The following is a 13,672-nucleotide window of genomic DNA, read 5'->3' as shown; positions in this document are numbered from 1 at the left end:
AACAATCTTTGAGACAAGTCCATAGTGCAGTGATGTGGCTCAAAGATACCTGGTGGTCTTGTGCAAACAATCTTTGAGACAAGTCCATAGTGCAGTTCCTCACAATTGTTCATCGTGAATAATTAATGTGTTATATCAGAGATAATTCTTTCACTGTTGGTTAAGGGGAAGATTCTCGTTGGGACAAGAAATGCTGAAATAATTGAAGTTGGAGAGAAAAATGCTGCATGCAACATTCTAATTAATGGTCATATGGATGGACCAATCTGGGGCCTGGCAACACATCCTTCCAGAGATTTTTTCCTTTCTGCTGCAGAAGATGGCACAGTAAGACTCTGGGATATTGTTGAAAAGGTAAGAGTTGGAGAATAGTTATTTGGGGAAGAGGGGGGCGGAGAAAAGAAATCCTAGAATTGTGGTGGTGTTGAGGACTTGAAACCTTTTTTTGAATGTATTCTGAGAATAATCAGTCTGATAGTGGCAAACTGTTAGCATAAGGTATTTTTTAAATATGAACAGATAGAAACATTTACTCTTCTGGGTTTTTATTTCTTCACAGAAGATGCTGAACAAAGTCAGCTTAGGACACGCAGCTCGTACTGTTTGTTACAGCCCAGAAGGCGATATGGTAGCTATTGGCATGAAAAATGGAGAATTTATTATCTTGCTTGTGACTTCTCTAAAAATTTGGGGGAAAAAAAGGGACAGAAGATCAGCTATTCAAGATATCAGGTCAGAAAATATAATGCCTTTGACTATCATAGTAGTCTAGAAATCTGTATCATTTTGATTTTTTAAAAATACAGTTTTATGTTCAGAGGAGCATTGCAGTGATATTTCAGAGATCTGAAATCAATGCGTGAATTGTGGAGTCTGTGTGATTACTCTAATACCAGGAATAAAAAGGAAGGAGGAGGTACATGAAGATAAGAGATAGTAATCAGTCAAAAAACAGGAAGTCCCACGGGGGAGTGTCAGATCATATTGCCAAGGTTAGTTAAATTGAAGGGTGAAGGGGGAGGTAAGTGGACAACAGGAAAAGACCATCCTCAAATCAGAGGGCTGATGAGAAAGTGTGAAAAGGAAGAGGATGAGATGATGTGTAGGCAGTAAAATGAGATCAGATGAATTGTGAGTGAAGATGGAAATGCGTTTTGTTATAGAAAGGAGTTAGCAGAAGTAAGATTTTGCTTCTGTTTCCTGAGTGGAGGATAAGATTCTGGAGAGCAAAGTGGGGTGAGTGGGAGAAACAGGAACAAACAGGGACCTTGCTACAGGAAGGCAGAAGAACCGCACTTGGAGTTAGGGGGTTGCTGGAATCAGAAAGCTGTCCCAAGGTATGTCTTGGAGATAATAGAAATAAATAAACATCCGTAGTAACTCGAAAGGGAATGTAAGGAATTTGTTCAGCACAGGCAGCTGCTGAGTTTCAAGACTAGAAAGGAGAACTGGAGGAAAGAAACCACTGTGCAAAGATACATTGAGGAGATGAAAGATTTGATTACCCATCTTTTTATTCAGTACGTTTTATCTAGAAGGTCTGGCTTTTCTTCATTTACAGCATTTTTCTAGTTTGTAGCCTTGTAAGTATAGCATTAGAGAGTCAAAGTCATCAGGGGCGTGTCACAAAGTTGTGAGAGTAATAAGATCAGATAATGAGCAGAGTTATTCCAGAGGTGTTCCCTGTTCACTTACGTGTGACAGCTCTACCAAAATTATTGCCACCTTCTGCTGCATATATGTTCCCTGAAAGTTTTATTTGTTTCAAAAGTTATTTTGCTTAGCAGATGAAATACTCTGTCTCCCTCTTTAGTTCTGGGTAGCAGGTACTTGAAATACAAATTTACAGGTGCTTCTGGAATGTTTCAGTCTGTTTTAAGTGCCAACTTGTGTTCATAAAACCCTTTTATCTGTTCAGGTTTAGCCCAGATTCTCGTTACTTAGCAGTTGGTTCCAGTGAGAATGCAGTGGATTTTTATGATCTGACTTTGGGTCCCACACTAAATCGAGTTAGCTATTGCAAAGATATCCCAAGTTTTGTGATCCAGATGGACTTCTCTGCGGATAGCTCTTATCTCCAGGTATCAGTCATTAATTGTTCGAGATACTGAATGGAAAGCATGTTCATGACAGATACTCTGCAAGTATTCTCTGTTGACAACTGCTCAATTTTGTAATGAAATGTTGGAATATTAGGTTACTGTCACTAGACTGTTACTTTGCTGTAATGATAAGTGGATGATGAAAATAGTTATCCTGGATATTAAATACATGAAACCAGCACAGAAACACTAAATGGATTTCAAAATCACTGTAATGTGTCTCCCTGCCTTTTTACCTCTGTGATGCTGATGGGCAGTCTTAAAAGTAGAAGGAGTACAGTCTATCACTCTGTAAGCCCCAAGGACCTGTGAATTCTTCATATCCCTGACCAGAATGGTAGCATTACACATCGTTTCAGTGCCAGCCTGCTTGGAGCAGCACCATAATCATGGTGTTAAAAGTCCTAGCTGCAGAGCTGAGGTAATTTCTTAAAATAAAAATAAAGTAGGCATACTTTGCTTTCTATGTTTTGTTTGCATCTGAGAGGAAGAATAAACTTCTCTCACTGTCAAATCAGTATCTGCAGGCTGAGAGGAATTCCTTTGTGTCAGTTGCATTTATTTTGCCTTATTTATACATACACACATTAACACACACAATATATAGAGAGAATTAATATCTTATGTGCAGAATGCAAAGTGTTTAAATTATTTTTTTATTAATCAGACATGTTAAAATTGAAGATTTCTTACACTTTCTCACTGTTACTTTACACTTGTAGATATTTTTGAGAATTTTCAATGAATTGAGCAAGTTTTATGAATAGATGTTACTTGTAGAATAAAATATAACTATCAAGAAAATGCTTTTCAGAGCCTTTTTAGAATTATATCTTCATCTTTTCAAACAAGTTCATGTATTCTGAATTCTCTGTGGTCTTCTGAAAGGTCTCTACTGGGTCTTACAAAAGGCAAGTCTATGAAGTGCCTTCAGGAAAACAGCTTGTGGACCAGGCTATGATTGACAGAATAACATGGGCTACGTGGACAAGGTAAATGATCCAGCTATTTACACCTGATAAAACACTTGTAACGTCCAGGAGAAGCACCTACTGTTTAAAAGCGTATTTCATCCCTTCATTCAGTCAGGTATTTTGTTCTAACACACCCATCAGCTCTGGCCACAGATCAGGTAGGTACAGTAAAGCAAAAACCACAACCTAGCAGACTCCCTCAGTAGAACATGAACTGTTTGACCAGTGAGGACATCTGATAAAAACTCATCTCTCTAATGTGTGCCTTTCTATTTGCTGTTTATCTCCAGCTTCCTTTGATGTATCTCTAGCAGCCTCAGTAGTGTTCTTTGCACTGTGCAGATTACCTGGAATACTGCACTGTTTGCTTCAAAATAGTGATTCGGGGATAAGAGTTCAGGGAAAATTAAAACAAGGCAATACAAGACTGTGATAATTTTCCACATACGAACCATTTTAAACAATAATAATCCTGACTATTTGCTGCAGACATGACTAAAACTATGAGCTTTTCAGAGGGCTCTGAAACTCATTTTGCTAGGTTTCTGTTTTCTGTTTGGGTAATCCATTTTTGTCACCTCTTTGATATGAAAACAAGAAACTCTGTTTTCTGACCCAATTCAATATGTCTGAAGTAAATAATTCCTTTTTGAATGGAGTGTACTGTGCTCTGATTTGGGGGGAAAGAATTATAGAAAAATTCCCAAATCATTCACCTATTAACTAATGATAAAGTGCTTGTTTCTGTGCAGTCTTGGAAGTATGAATAAAAAGCAACTTTCCACAGGGCCTTACAAAGGAAATTTTCTATAAATGTCTGTTTTGGAATCTTAAGGTAATTATGTTTTCTGTGTAGGACATTTTTTTTTTTTTCTCTGTGCTTTTATTGAAGAATCTTCACAGGACTCAGGGAGACTTCTGATTGATATGAAAATGTTACAGAATCAGCAAAACATAATGAAAATATACATATTTTTATTTTCTGAAAGCTGAAGCTTATTCATCTAATGCTTATGCTATGACATTCTATTTTTTATTGTCCTTTATTCTTTTTTTTTTGTAAATGCCTCACTGGATGATATTAGTATTATTGATGTCACCTCTGCTTCATAGTGTTGTCATGAGCCACGTTATTTTGTGAATTATATCACTGAATCAGTTTCAGAAGCAATATAAAAATTAATTACAGGGTAAAACGAGATGTATATGTGTAAGAATAAAATGTAAAAACTACATTTTTATAAAACCAGTTACAATATGAGAGCTGCTTACTATTTCCTTACTCTATTGTTTTTGTTGTAGTTTTCAAAAGATTCTGTTTCTCTTCTGTTTCAGTGTTCTAGGGGATGAAGTAATTGGAATCTGGTCCAGACATGCTGAAAAAGCTGATGTAAACTGTGCCTGTGTCTCTCACTCGGGAATCAATCTTGTAACAGGCGATGATTTTGGGATGGTCAAACTGTTTGACTTTCCATGTCCTGAAAAATTTGTAAGAACTTGTTTTTGTATCATTACAGCAAGAAGTACTGTTGATATCATGGTCTTGTATAACACATATGATGGAAATATTTTCTTCTCTAAATTTGTAGCTTTTTAATGCATCTGTGTATCTTTAGCTCCGTAGTCTCATGAGCGTGCTTCAGCACAAAGTTTTCCTGCCATTTTATGCAATAGGTTTTGCCATAAGCTCTTGTAGGCGTTAATATTGTCTGTCAGTCTGCTTTAGCGTAGTGCCGTCATACTGAAATCTCAAAGCCCTTAGTTTTAGTTATCCACATCTCCAATCTCCATTTGACAGATGAGGAAGACAACTGGTAGTTTTAGTCCCATCTGTGTATTTCCATGGCTGAAGACTTTACAGATTTTTCACTGTTAATTTGCAAGATTTTAGACTGTACCATGTAAACTGCTTATGCACTTACAATGAAAATATTTTTTTCAGTGTAAGGAATTGAGAGGTTGATTGCATGACAATATATATTTCATTTGTTTGTGTTAGCTTGAGCATTATTCCCAATTTCTAGATGCTCTCTCATTTGGTGACAATCTAGTCTGCATAGCAGCTCAATAGTAGTTCTCCTTCAGGAGATCTTTCATGTTTGAAAACTTATATAACATTCTGAATGTAATATATGTGATGCAATAAAAAGGTAGATAAAAACATGCATGCCTTGTTTGATTTAGGAGGACATAGAGTATTGAGACTCTCTCATTTTATTGTTGGGGTTTTTTTTGTTGGTTTTTTTCAGGCAAAACACAAACGATTTTTAGGTCACTCTGCCCACTTAACTAATATTCGATTTACAAGTGGAGATAGATACGTGGTCAGTGCTGGAGGGGATGACTGCAGGTATGTATCCCTTCTCTTACTGTCAAAAAGTGCACGGCAGTGGACGTGGACAGTCCATAATAGTAGAAAGTTCAAGTTCCGAGTCTTCATCTTTTTATCTGTAGGCTTACTTTTCTGTTTGTATATAAAGATATTTGCAACAAAATAAATAGCCCAGATGTTAATATGAACAGTTAAGACTTAATAAAGTAAAATGTTTACAGCTATATTCAGAGCATCATACTTTTAACTGAAATTTTCCTTTTTACTGCATTAACCATTTCTTTTAACAATACTGTAATCTTTTGTATCTGATATTTAATATCTTTTTGAAAACACAGCTTATTTGTTTGGAAATGTGTGCATATGCCTCATTGAGAGAGACACGGAGACTTGCAAAGAGGACACTGCATGAAGTACCAGGCATGAAATACCCAGGATTGCAATGTGACATTCTACAGTGACCTGCATGCTTCAGAAATGGTGCTGATCCAAGACACAGAGCAGTCTGTCTCTGAAAGACAAGATCTAGAGTCTGTCAGAAGGATGGACTGTCACAAACACGCTGAGGCCGTTAGATTTGCTTCAGTTTTGGATAATCCGGGTTTGTATTTCACTCACTGCCAGATGTTGAAAATGAAATACATGGATAAAAGGAAAAAAGGAATTGTTAATCAATGTACAGTTTCACAGTAGGATCCTGGGGTTTTAATCAAGAGATGTTACTTATGACCTAGTGCTGTACATTGATCTATTTTCAGCATGAATGTTTCTCCTTTAAGTTTTGGGGTCCGAATATCATAAAAAAAAAAAAGAGTATTCAATATTTTATTACTGAAAGAAACCATATATTAACTCTCAAATATATAGTATTTTAATAAATGTTTAATTATTTTAATGGAAATGATATTTCTATGACTGGTGAAAAGGAAACATCATTTGGTGAAGCAGAAAATAAGAGAGCTGATTCCTTAGGACTTAAATAGAGGCCTGGGTCATAGTCATGTCTGGTGAAAGCCGTTGGATATGCATGATCTTCATGGCTAATTTAGTGTTTTTGTTGCACTTAAACATTAAATTAGTTCTGTGAGCAAAAATAGATTTGCTCACTTTGCGAGTGCCTTGCCCACAACCTAAAAGTCTAACTCCAATTTTTGCCTTGTGAATAAAAGTATTCTCAGTGGAAGAGAGATTATTGCTGTGTTACTTGACTGGGCTGTTAGCCTCTATGCTGGAATTGTGGACTAGGGTGAGGATTTTATAGTCTTCATAATCAGTAAAGCTTGGGACGTCACCAGTTGCAAAAATATAATTTCATAGCAATATGAATTGATTTTATTTTCTCAGCATCATAGGGGGGAATTGGAGAGAATACAAACTTTCCAAACGTTATATTTTGTACATTTGAACTTTTTAACAGAGTTAAGACTAGTTGGGAGAGGTGTCTACTCAGATTTCTCTCTCAGTTGTAAAACATGTCCAGTCATATGCTTCTTTAAATGGACCTGCTGTCACCTCTAGCGTAAGTGCATTTATTCTAACCTGCAACCTAACTGAGACTCTTAAGATGAAGAAATATTTCAGTGATAGTGAAAACCTGAACAAAGCTGTGTTTTGGGTACAAGTGAGGAAGATCCATCAGCTGTTTGTCTAAATCCTGTCATAGAGAAGCATTACAGACTGAATCTGTTTTTTAATCAGTGCAGTTAATTTTCATGCAACATAGAAGGGAACAGAAGTCACTAGTTACCGGCACTACTCTCGTGAGGACATTTTGCTGCGAATGTAAAGCTCTGTTTCTCTGTGTAAGCTGGCATTGCTTTAACAGTGGTATTTGTTTAGGTCAGTCAGTAGGCTTTGAATCAAATTATTCACCTCTTGCATTCTCTTATGCCAGATAAACAAGAAATAAATCTCATCTATTCTTGTAAGCATTTTGTGTGCACGGTGGTTATAGAGGGAATGGGAGAGCTTGCGTATAGAAGGGGGAGAAAAGTTAATGAGCCAGATTTCTGTGCTCTCCCAGGTCCAAAAAAGCTCGTTATGTGCTATACAAAGCTACTTACCCAACAGTCTTAGAGAATATATTTTCTATATCAAGCTATAACAAATACTTTAAAAAAATAAGTTGATGAACTAAACAAATAATTATCAGGTTTCTTGGCACGATGCTTCTTAGCAAGGTCCTGCCAGTCATGCAGCTGCTATTCTACAGGAGCAAAATCTCTGTGGGTTTGGTCGTGAGTGTACAGGGAGATCTTGCTGGTAACGTTTTTGACTTTAGGGGAATTGCATATGAGAACTGAGATTATACCTGACCTGTCCCATAACCTTGTGCCTGCCCATCTGTTTTGTATTTATGTTTTATTAGTATTAAAAAAAAGTAGTATCTGGCATTTAAATCTTACCTGTGCCAGAGAAATCAGTTGTAATTTGCTATTCTGTAGGTGTGATTCTGTCCCTTACACATCTGTGCAGGACTTCTAGACTTGAAGTAAGGTTTGTCCTGCCTCTGTTTTAAAGTTGCCTTTCATCGGTTTGAGTTGGATGGCTGTTCAAAGCTCCTTCATAGTCTGTCCTACTCAGACTGCCAGATCAAAGTCCAAATTCTTCTGCCTCTTTTGAGTTTTTCCCCCTCAAAATCCTAGGCTCAGTGTCTCCCAGCCTCATGATCTTCTGTAGGCCTTCACCCAATGAAAGAAGTATGTGGACCATCAAGAGGTTTGTTTTTCAGATCCCTGTCACTGGTCATTTCCTCCCACCCCCTTCCTTAATGCTGTGCCTCTCCACTGATAATTTGTCCATTGGTGCTTTTGCCCTGAGGAATCTCAAATGCCAGGCCAGCAGTGGTGTTCCCACCAGTGAGAAGCTGACAGGCAAATTGCAGCAGGGCTGGTAGCTGCAGTGCAACAGGCTGAGCCTCCACATCTCCCGCAGCTTCACCCTCTTCCAAACCTCACCGCTGCTGCAAAGGGCTGGGATGGGAGCTGGAAGCTGAGGAGCTCTTTAAAAACAAAACTACCAGCCTTATTCCTTGTGTTGCAGCCAGTATGGGTAGTTTCTATTTTCCCTGGCAAACTGCTCAGTGGTTTGCCAGGGAAAATGGGGTCAGCCAGACCGGGAGCAGTCATGAGTGTTGAGGAGTGAGTAGAGCCCCAGTTGCAGCTTTCTTCCTGAGGACAATTTGGAGCCTGTTTTGTAGGACAAGCTGCAATTCTCTGCTGGAGAGAACAGCTGGCCGTAAGCGTGGTTACAGATGGCAGCTTTGTGGGGTTTTTGGTCTTTGTTGGTGCTTGTTACTGTGCCTCATTTGCTGTTTACATGAAATGCTACTGTAGTAATTGCTAATTGTTGCCACCCGTGCTTGAAGCACGTGTATACAGGAGCAGACTGCCCATTTCTGTAGGCAGTGGGAGCTCATGGCTGGTTGCTCAGCAGAAAAGTCAGAGGATGACGTAACCCTATGGGATAGGTCAGGGAAGAAGCTGGAATGTGGAGGGACTAGTGACAGCCTTCCCTTTGGAAGCATCAGAGAGAAAAAATGGGGGCAGGAGGACTCGCTCTGAAGCTGGAGAAAGCCTTTTCTGTGATCATACAGCACCAGGGAAGGGGAGACAGAAGTTCTTTGTATAATTTGCTCACTCATAATGGATGATTTCGTTCTCTAGCTTGTCTTTCTTTTTCTGGCTAGCAGCAAGCATGCCTCTTTGGGATCTTTAAAGTCAGCATTTTTATTTTTTTTTTTTGTAATAAAATAAACAAACTAGAGAACTAATTCAATAAAAGCAAAATGACATTTCACTTGAAAAAAACAAATGTGCCCTTGAAAGCTATTTAAGTGTGCTTAGAAAAAAAGAGAATGGCAGAAGGGAAAATCTAGCTTCTAGGAGCAAAAAAAAATATAAAAATAAACACTTTTAGAACTGAAAATTGCCATAGTGCAGGAACTGAGGAACACAGTTGGTATTAGGACAGAGAGAACAAATTAGCCAAATATATTGAATCATTTAGACTTGGAAACTTAAATTTTTTAGTCTTAAGGAGGCAGTCATATGACTTTCTGATTTTGATAGGGATGGCAAAAGAAACTAAAAAAACCTAAAGATAAAGAAAGCATTTCAGAAAATTAAGGCTACTTTATCACTTGTTGACAGTTAAAGGCAGGCACTCACTCAGAGGAACTTCTGACTTTGCTCAGTATCAGGGTTTCAGTATTAGCAAGATTCATTTCAGAATAACTCTGAACTTCATACAAGTCGGGCTAATGCTGACCTGGAATTGTACCATCAGAAAACAGCCACGTTGCAGACACGTTACCTCCTGGATCTGGAAACCAGATCTGAATAAAGAACTTCAATACCAAGAGCAGGACTTTGACAGCTTCAGGGGTGGCCTAGTTTGAAACCATGATCCACTTCTCCCAGCCGCTGCCTAAACCCGCTATTTGACTTGCAAGTTCGCCAAGGCAAACGGAGCCCTTCTCTCAGCGAGCCCTGAGCAGCACCTCGTGCCCGTGCCCGTGCCTGTGCAGCACCCCACCTGTTTCTGGATTGCACCCAGCAGTGCTCAAGTCTCCATGTGCCCGTGGGTTTCACTCTGGACCCGTGCACTGGAATCCCTTACTGGACTTGCTGTGCACAGTGTGACAAGCAAAGGATCTTGTTTTCAGATACAGTTCTTACTTGGGCAAGGGATGTGTTTCCCTGTTTCATTGTCAGTGTCACAGAGGTGACAAGCCTTAATCTGTCAAGATGTTTTTTAAATTCTATTAGCATAAGCTATTGACAAGTGTTGTCTTGTCAGTATTTTGAACAAAGTGAATCATCCTGTAGGCTCTACAGAAAGGGAGGTAAGATTGCAAGTCACAAAATAAATTGCCACATCAGTGATTTTAACATCACTAGCTGTATTGCATTTGCATCCTCTTTTGTTCTCATGGTTTTCTTAGGCTTCCTTACAATCCGCTCTGTTTTCCTAAAGTTTATAGCACTATTCACTTTTTGCTCATGTGGACAGATACGTGAGCTTGCCAAAGCCTGCTGCGCGTTCTTTACACCCGTCACTGTGGTGTGGTTAGGCCAAGCCCATTTCTTTGGTTGTTTCCAGCTTCTGCTGTACAATTAACTTTGACTTCAGACTTAAACTCTGCGTATCTCATTTCAGAAAAAAAGAATAATTTTAGATGTGTAATATGCATAAAAGCCATGATAGGTTTCCTTGCCAAAATAACAAGTAACTAAAAATTAGTGGCTGGATTTGGTGGGGGATTTTCTCCAGTATTCTTGATGCTAGAACAGGTAACCACTCGCCACCCCCTTCTCAGATTCTCAGTGGCATAGCTCTCATACCCTTGATCTGTTTGTTGTTAACTGTTACGTCAGCAATCCAACCAATTCACTTTTTCTTTGGGGGAAAAGAAAAAAGCATTGAGCGTGTTCTCTTTTCACCCCTACTGTGAAACAAAACAACAACAAAAAAGGTCTGAGCACGGTGACAATAGCCAGTTCTCATAATTTCCACTTCTTTCTGAAATTAAGGAACAGAGGATGGAGGGAACAGTAACAGGAAACTGGTAAATACAAACCTGGAGAAAAAGAGAAAGGATAACAGGGGAGAACAGGAAGGGATGCTGATAAATGAGCAAAGGCAGGACCAACGAACTGACCACAGCTGGTGGTGGGTCATATCACTTTCTGGCAAACATCTTGTTTCAGATGGGAAGGATTCCGTGGCTGGTTGTGGAGTTTAAGGACTGGAGAGCCGTAGAGTGCTCAAGGAAAGGCTGCAGGCAGCGTTCTTCACTCTGCTTTTTTGGAAGATGCAGCTGCTCCCATTCATTGCTCGTTCCACTGCCACTCCCATACCTACAGGACAACTATTTAGGGCTGAAGTAAATTTATTTTAAGTATTTAGGGCTATTTAGGGCAGCTAACACAGATTAAACGCTGTTGCAGTGTATACATGTTGGTAACAAAGAAAATACTGTAAATATAAAAATGCTGTGTAGTACTGAGAGCTCAGGTAAAAGAGTTTAAGGGGACCTACAAGAAAGCTGGGGAGGGACATTTTACAAAGGCAGGAAGTGATAGAACAAGGGGAAATGGCTTTAAACTGGAAGAGGGTAGGTTTAGAGTAGATATTAGGAAGAAGTTCTTCACTGTGAGGTTGCCCAGAGAAGTTATGGCTTCCCCCTCCCTGGAAGTGTTCAAGGCCAGGCTGGATGAGGCTTTGAGCAACCTGGTCTAGTGGAAGGTGTCCCTGCTGATGGCAGGGGGATTGGAACCAGATGATCTTTAAGGTCTCTTCCAACCCAAACCATTCTATGATTTTATGCTACTCATCTTTCCCACGTAAATCAAACACGGCTTGTTTTAATAGGCCTCTTCTGATTTATCCATATTTTAGTTGCCTGTGCAACTGGGCTTAAGTGTGTTCTTCAAACAAAAAATTTTAAACCAAAGAAATACTGTACTTTAGAAAACTCTGCGTAACCACCTTGTATCAATTACTGCCTCTTTAATTTCTTTCTGATTGAGACATTATTCACCAGTTCTTGCTTCTGTTCCCAGACATGCACAACACTTTAGATGACAGACAGTAGCGCTAGGGCCTGTATTTGTTCCATTAAACTGGAGGTGGGATGGAGACAGGTATGGGCAGAGGGCAACTCCAGTCGCCCATGGGGTGAACTTTCCTTTGGTGCTTCCTTGCCTTAGGCCTCCAAATAGAGATGCTGAGTCAGGGAAGGTGAAGGTAATGTAGGCCTATGGATACATGTAAGTAGAAATACATTAATAAAGTTTGTGATTTTATCCCATCATAAGCCATTACAAAATGAAATAATTGAGACTGGGGAGGTGGGGGCGGGATCTTTCCATGCCCAGCAGGTAAAAAAAAAAAAAAGGGTATTTATTCTTCCCAAGAAGCAGAGCAGTTAAATCCCTTTTTCCAGACCTTTACTTAAAATCTGAATATATAATGTTCAGCTATGGGGCGGCAAATGTTCAGAACTCCATGATTTTTTCAAACACCAATCACGCCCAGGACGTTTGATACTGTACCCTTTGGGAATTTAATAAAAACATTTTCTAAAGAAACTCCAAGCATGAACACAGGCACAAATTGCATGAAAAAAAGTGTTTTTTCTGTACTTCTGTGAAATGTTGGTGCTGTTGGGTAGTACTTTCCCCACTTCTGATCTATTTTTCCTTTACTTGCTACTACTTATCATTGTCTTGTGTTTTTAGGTGCAAAATAGCTCTTTAAAAAAAAAATAAATCTGGTAATTATAAGCTTCGTTTATGCTTTTTAGGGTCAGTTACTGGTATACAGAATATCGTATTAAGTAATGGCAAAGTTGCAAAACTAGATGATCATTAAGGTCCCTTCCAATCCATACCATTCTAATTTCTGAAGAAAGTTAATGCATTTTTAATGTAAAATTTAACCTAAGAATACCCTCAAGATCATAACGATCACTTAAAATGATGTGACAATCTAAGTAAATGCAATAGAACCATTCCCTTTAAAAATACATCCACTTTTAGCTTTGTGGCTTGGTTCATTCACTTTGTTTTGGGTTTTTTTTTTTAGCAGAGAAAAATCAGCAGCTTGCCTTATGCTCAGCATTGTACAGTAGGTTAGAAAACATCAAAGCTGTTGCAGTTCAGCAGTGTAGTACTAGTTCTCTGCTGCTCTTACAAATTATCTCATTGCACATGGAAAAAGAAAATGGCTTCATGGTGGCAGCTGTTTCTAAGGGGAGAGCTAATGAAGGCATTGGAAAATCCTACAGAAAGATAATGTCATTTGCCATCTTTCACCTGAAAATCCACTTCAGCATTGCTCCCTACAACGCAAGAGCCCAGCCTCTCCCCCACTCCCCTGCCAGGTCACCTTAGGAAAAGATTTTACTGTAGTTCTTTAAGCTTAAAATCCAGTTGTCTGTTCAGATTTGTTGTGTTTCATTATGGAGTGTGTCAGACAATCCCTCTTGCTTTAACAAAAAAAAGAGAAAAAAGAAAAAAAAAGTATTTTAAACTAGTCCAAAGGTATGGTCACGTGTTACTGTCATAAGGATCATGGTTTTAAGTGTACTCCATTTTGGTTTCCACCATGAACATCTAATCCCTGTAAAAATGTTGTGTGTTTATTTAAAGTACATATATATATATATATATATTAAAAAAAATTAAATGTCAGATTTTTTGCATTAATTAAGATTTTTTAAAATTTGAATATGAACTTTGAGTACTTTATTTCACAAA

The 13,672-nt window shown here is 38.6% G+C and overlaps 1 protein-coding gene across 1 annotated transcript; it reads left to right on the top strand.

Moving 5' to 3' along the window:
• Positions 1 to 165: 165 nt before the first annotated feature.
• Positions 166 to 5,783, top strand: LOC104531406 (echinoderm microtubule-associated protein-like 5; the record flags this gene model as incomplete). Its single annotated transcript, XM_010176281.1, has 7 exons — positions 166 to 354; positions 560 to 732; positions 1,919 to 2,081; positions 2,991 to 3,094; positions 4,412 to 4,565; positions 5,326 to 5,426; positions 5,747 to 5,783. Coding segments are annotated over 7 exons (921 nt in total), but the record flags the coding sequence as incomplete, so codon positions are not given.
• Between the last annotated feature and the right edge of the window lie 7,889 nt (positions 5,784 to 13,672).

Source organism: Antrostomus carolinensis, unplaced genomic scaffold (genome assembly GCF_000700745.2).
Source record: "Antrostomus carolinensis isolate BGI_N321 unplaced genomic scaffold, ASM70074v2 scaffold15689, whole genome shotgun sequence".
Taxonomy (NCBI): Eukaryota; Metazoa; Chordata; class Aves; order Caprimulgiformes; family Caprimulgidae; genus Antrostomus; species Antrostomus carolinensis.
The sequence above is the reverse complement of the archived record's forward strand: the minus strand, read 5'-3'. Positions and strand labels throughout refer to the sequence as shown.